General features: G+C 39.0%; 1 protein-coding gene across 4 annotated transcripts in view; it reads left to right on the forward strand.

Moving 5' to 3' along the window:
* The window catches only part of EIPR1 (EARP complex and GARP complex interacting protein 1), a 167438-nt gene extending 163260 nt beyond the window's left edge, over positions 1 to 4178 (forward strand). For 2 of the 4 annotated variants that reach the window (XM_073336099.2, XM_073336098.2), the window contains one exon: positions 3838 to 4178. In XM_073336099.2, the coding sequence (XP_073192200.1) occupies positions 3838 to 4012 (175 nt within the window). In that variant the 3' untranslated portion in view covers positions 4013 to 4178. The remainder of the gene's footprint in view (positions 1 to 3837) is intronic. The other 2 variants (XM_073336101.2, XM_073336100.2) reach the window with 2 other exon arrangements.
* Positions 4179 to 6000: the final 1822 nt, after the last annotated feature.

Here is a 6000-nt window from a genome sequence, read left to right on the forward strand (position 1 = left end):
TGTATGTCGTCTCTTCTGTGACATTTATGGTGGTTTCCCTAAAAGAGTATAAGTAAAAGATGATGGTCCTTGAAACCAAACATCAGGAATCACACTGCAGTTATTAGAGTTTCATTAGTTATTTAATTGAATTTAAACTTAATTGTGATTTTAAATTCACAGCTGGTTGGGCTGGTTAGGCAGACCAGCACTAATACTACATGCAGCCCTGCAAGCCATACAAATTCATTACCAAATTCAATACCGGATTTGTTTTTACACTTGTTCTTACAGAGATTCGTGCTTTGAACTCTGGGAGACGAGTGGAAAAGGACAGAGACAGCCAACAACACTTCATTTCTATCATAGCTGTAATGTGATTGAGTCCCATTCATAGGGTTCTCTGTCATATGCTTCTGGTAGGACGATGGCAGCTGTAATACAAGTCTGTTTCTGAGGTAGGGGGATGCTTCTGAAAGCTTCACTGATTTCCATCAGACAGGAGAGAAATCTGACGTTATGCACTGAAAACTCAATACCCACCACCGCACAGAATAATGTACTGAAGTGGCATCTGATAGAAAAAGGGATTGGAAGAAAAGGAGAGTGCATTGCTAGTATCATAATATCAATCCATATTGTGTACTTTGGAAATTAAAAATGGATGCACATCATTCTTTAAACATTTGTAGTATAAAAGACCATATCTGTCTTAACACTCAATTATCATGTGCTCAAAGGTGTTAGGTGATATATAAGGTAAAAAAACAAGAAAGTTTCTCTATTGGAGCTAATATTTATATTAGGACTGTCAATTAATCACAGTTAACTGATGCGATTAACTCAAAAAAATTAATCGTGATTAATCGCAGTTATAACAATAGAATACCAATTGAAATTTATTAAATATTTGTGGATGTTTTTCTACATTTTCAATATTGATTTCAATTACAACACAGAATACAAAGTGCACAGTGCTCACTTTATATTATTATTTTTATGACAAATATATGCACTCAGTCCTACTTATTATTCTGCCAATCACTAAGACAAACAAGTTTGTTTACACTGACAGGAGATACTGCTGCCTGCTTCTTATTTACAATGTCACCTGAAAGTGAGAACAGGCATTTGCATGGCACTTTTGCAGCCGGCATTACAAGGTATTTACATGCTGGATATGCTAAACGTTCATATGCCCCTTCGTGCTTCGGCCATCGTTCCAGAGGACATGCTTCCATGCTGATGATACTCGTTAAAAAAATAACACATCAATTAAATTTGAGACTGTATTCCTTGGGGGGAGAACTGTATGTCTCCTGCTCTGTTTTACCCACATTCTGCATATGTTTCATGTTATAGCAGTCTCGGATGATGACCCAGCACATGTTCGTTTTAAGAACACTTTCACAGCAGATTTGACAAAACGCAAAGAAGGTACCGATAGCACTCGACCCAAGGTTTAAGAATCTGAAGTGCAGTCCAAAACTGAGAGGAACGAGGTGTGGAGCATGCTTTTAGAAGTCTGAAAAGAGCAACACTCTGATGTGGAAACTACAGAACCCAAACCACCAAAAAAGAAAATGAACCTTCTGCTGGTGGATTCTGACTCAGATGATGAAAATGGACATGCGTCAGTCTGCACTGCTTTTGATCATTATCAAGCAGAACCCATCATCAGTATGGAAGCATGTCCTCTGGAATGGTGTCACACCCCAAAGGCCCCTTCCCTCAGGGAGTCTCTGCGGAAGGCAGAGCCGCATTGTATGTGGCTAACACTGTTGCAAGCATTTCAAAGCATTTTGGGGAAGGTCAAAGGTGTGTGAGTGGAAGTTTCCTTTGCGAAATACAAGAGTCCAGGGGGAGGAGAAAGAAGAAGAGCAGAGAATGGGTTAACTCAACAATTCAGCTAGCTCCGTGTGAAGATAAGATGCTGGCCTTGGCCCAAGGTCATGGGCTCGACGAGAAATCAGCAGCTGCCCAGCCATGACAAGAGGAGAACTAAGTTGAGCAGAGCTACAGAGATATCAGCGAGAACAGTGAGAACAAATGAGATGGCAACAGCAAAGGCCAATAAAAGGGAAAAAAAAGTCTCTGGAGCCGAGATGTTTTGGGAAACCGAGGAGGCCACAGCAAGCTGGTTTGGATTGGCACAAAGAGCACCAGAAGCAGAGGTCCCTAAGTGAAATTCCCCCCTCACCCCCCAAAGGAGCCCAGGACTCAAAACCCTCCTGAGAGCTGGAGCAGCTCGGAGATCAACAGCAGATCCCTGGATGACCTGGGCCTAGGACACCATTCCCGTCCACCCTTTCCACACCCACCCCCCTCTTCTTCTGACGTTGCACCCAGGCCTGGCCAGTGTTGGGTAGTGCATGTGTGAGTTTGAAAGTGGGTAATGCTTGGGGCATTAATGCTTACTTTCTTCCCCTAAGTGACGTGGGAGTGTTCCCAGCACTCTCTGCTGTTATGTTATTATTTTATCAATAAAGCTTTAAAACTTAGACACTTGATGTGTTCTGTATCTCCTCCCCAAAGATCCTGCAGCATCAGCCTGATCAGCTGACATCCCAAGCAGATTGGTAATGAAAATCTGTCACAATGGTGGTTGTAACATGAAGGGACATATGAATCTTTAGCCCATCTGGCATGTAAATATCTTGCAACGCCAGCTACAACAGTGCCGTGTGAACGCCTGTTCTCACTTTCAGGTGACATTGTAAACAAGAAGAAAGCAGCATTATCTCCTGCAAATAATAACCAGCCTTGTGTATCTGAGTGATTGGCTGACCAAGAAGTAGGACTGAGTGGACTTGTAGGCTCTAAAGTTTTACATTGTTTTATTTTTGAATGCAATTTTTTGGTACAAAATTCTACATTTGTAAATTCAACTTTCATGATAGAGATTGCACTACAGTAATTATTTGAGGTGAATTGAAAAATACATTTTTTTTACAGTGCAAATATTTGTAATCAAAAATAAATATAAAGTGAAGACTACACTTTGTATTCTGTGTTGTAATTGAAATTAATATATTTGAAAATGTAGTAAACATCCAAAAATATTTAAAACAAATGGTATTCTATTGTTATTTAACAGTATCGCAAATAATTTTTTTAATTGCTTGACAGCCCTAATTTATATACTTCTGTGAAATGGACAGGAGAAGAGGAAAGGTTAATATGGTGTAGTTTGAACCCTTCCCTTCCTCTGTTTTTCCACTGCTCTTGAGATTATGGGCCCAGTTCTGCAGCATTCCCATGAGAACTTTGCCTGACTAAGGACTGCAGGATCCGGCCCACTGCATCAAAAGACACTCGGGGTCAGATTGAGCTCTGTCTCATAATTGGTTACATTATGCATTCAGCCATAAAGCTAGTTTTGACAGATCCAAAATTCACTTAGGAAACAAATAAATACAAGGATAAAAATCTGGGGGAGGTGTATTTGAGGGAGGCATCTCTTAAACCGTATGTTAATCTCAGGAAAAAATTATATAATGATTTGCATTTTTGTCATGCTCTATACTTACATTTTTTAAAAAAACATGGAGGTGCTTAGAGTAGGCAATATGTTGTTTCTTTCATGAGACCTAGAACTTCCTAGAACTGTGAACAACTGACATTTTAGGTAGTGAAAATGACGATCACTGCTCTCTACTAATGGCCATTTTAATATTGACATGATCATGCTATATTTTATAAAATCTAAGCATTAGTGGCTGGCATGAGTACAACGGTGTGTCCAGAGAGCCCACTGCTGTACAGTAAATCAGGACCTGTATATCTTTCTTTGTTTGTGACATTTATAGTGCCTTATAAATCAGGTACAGTCACTGCTCTTTACTATTTTCATTCCAGAACTAAAGAGCCCCTTCAGGACAGCATAATAGCTACCTATGAAGAACATGAAGACAGTGTATATGCAGTGGAATGGTCCTCAGCAGACCCATGGCTTTTTGCTTCTTTGAGTTATGATGGGAGACTTGTTATTAACAGAGTTCCCAGAGCACTTAAATATCATATACTGTTATAATTTGTTTGGATTATGATATAATCATTATCTTGACATCATTTTTAAAAGCTTGAAATGTATTGATAATTGTTTAGTTTTCCAAGTCCAGTACTTTTTTGTTCGGTGTAAACGTTTAAACATAATTAATACATAAAAAAATAAAATAAACTTGACTAAAAGCGAAATTGACGTTTTCATTGTCTTTGCATTGTTGGGACACTGGTGGTATATTTTCCTGAAGTTGTGCTAGTGTGATTTCTATAATCACTCTAATGAAGTGATGATTCCTATCTAATTATTGTAAACTCGACTGTTTCTTGATATATGTGGCTGAGTATACCACTGTATTACTACAGTGTTATGCTAGTGTAATTGATTTCGATGAAGTTATTCTTGTACCAGTTTAAAAAAATTGGAGTAAGGCAGTGCTACCTAAGGCTAAAGGGATCTGCGGGCTTGCAAAAGTATTTTTTTCTTCGTTCTTTTCAACATAAGCAGCCTAGTGTTCTTAGCTAGGACCATAGTCTGTTAACTCTTCTGGCTCATTCCTTAATGATTATAAATATAGTGGGGAATGGTCTGAAGAACATTCCTAATTCACTCCCACATTTTAAACCATTCTTCCTTCTTTGTTTATCCTAACCAGAAATGTTAAAGGTAAGGATGAAGTCATGCAGACAGCTACAATCTATTACTTTCATTCAGACTGCCAGCACAGAGAGCCGCATGAAATATTTTGCAGCTGAACCATACAGGAATGTTGGCAACACACTGTGCCATGATTTGGCAATTGTACGCAACATTATGTGGCATTTTTGTTATAAATGATGATTTCTCTGTCTGACGCAAAATCTCTTTTAGAAGTTGGTTGTCTTTTATTTATTTTAATATGAGTGCCAATCTCACTGTAGCTACACCATTGTTAATTTGAAAGTCTCTTCTATGGGTGCAAGAAATCTGTCTCCTGTCTTTCTTGGCTCAGTGCCATTCCACAATGTGCTTGCATTGCTTGCAACGGGCTTCCACTGAGCACAGACCATGCTTTGCCAAATCCTCTTCCATTTTTGGCACCTAGGTCAGCTACTGCTGTGACTTGCCTGTTACAAATACTTAAGATTGACGGAAGGAGAATGCACAGGAAATTTGAAATCTAGATGGAGGGCACGTAAAATAAGACTACACTTATTGACCTCCTCAGATTGCACTTGTGCTGCTTGCTTTGCTGTCTGTTGTATTTAGGTGCTTAGAGCAGAACTCAGTGGTTTTTTTTTTTTTATGCCCCTCTTGCTTTCTAAGCACTATTGTTTCCAGCTAACTTCTGTACCTCAGGGATATGTGAACTTCTTCTTTAATGGTAGCCAATTGTACAGTAAACAACAGAGTGTAAGGCTAAGCTGAAGAATGCTGCTAGCAAGGGATAGAAAGATCAATACCAACTTCCTCCTATTATTCCTGCTGTTGCTATAGTGACTGCTGGTGTTGCTGTTGAGGGGCAGCCTACTACTAACCTTTACTTGTCCTTACTCAGTAGCTGGATCGAAATACATCCAAACGTGATTTTTTTGTGTAGACACTGCTGCTGATATGGGATCACACTGTGAAAACGTGACTGATTGTATAAGCCAGAGTGTCCAGAAAAAGAGAACAGTTGAATTCCATGCATGGCTGTCTCAAAGTTTGCGTAGCAGAACCTTTGGAAGTGAAATAATTGTAGCTAATTAGTTGTTATTGGTTTTTACTTGTATTACTCTGGTGCCTGTATCTCCTTCATAATGAATGCCACTCTCAAAAATTATGACTTTTCTAAAGTTTAATATCTCAGCTATTTCAAACTGCATAAGCCTGAAACCGAGCCTGAGCTACCAACCCGTATACACTTGGCTTTAACAAAGAGTGCTTTCCAAAGAGTAAAACGTGTTTTAAGTTTTTGGTTGTCAAAAACCAGGAGTGGGATGGACTTTCATAGGTGGCTTTAATATTTAAAACCACAAATTTTAGCTACAAAAATG

Source organism: Lepidochelys kempii, chromosome 3 (genome assembly GCF_965140285.1).
Source record: "Lepidochelys kempii isolate rLepKem1 chromosome 3, rLepKem1.hap1, whole genome shotgun sequence".
NCBI lineage: Eukaryota > Metazoa > Chordata > Testudines > Cheloniidae > Lepidochelys > Lepidochelys kempii.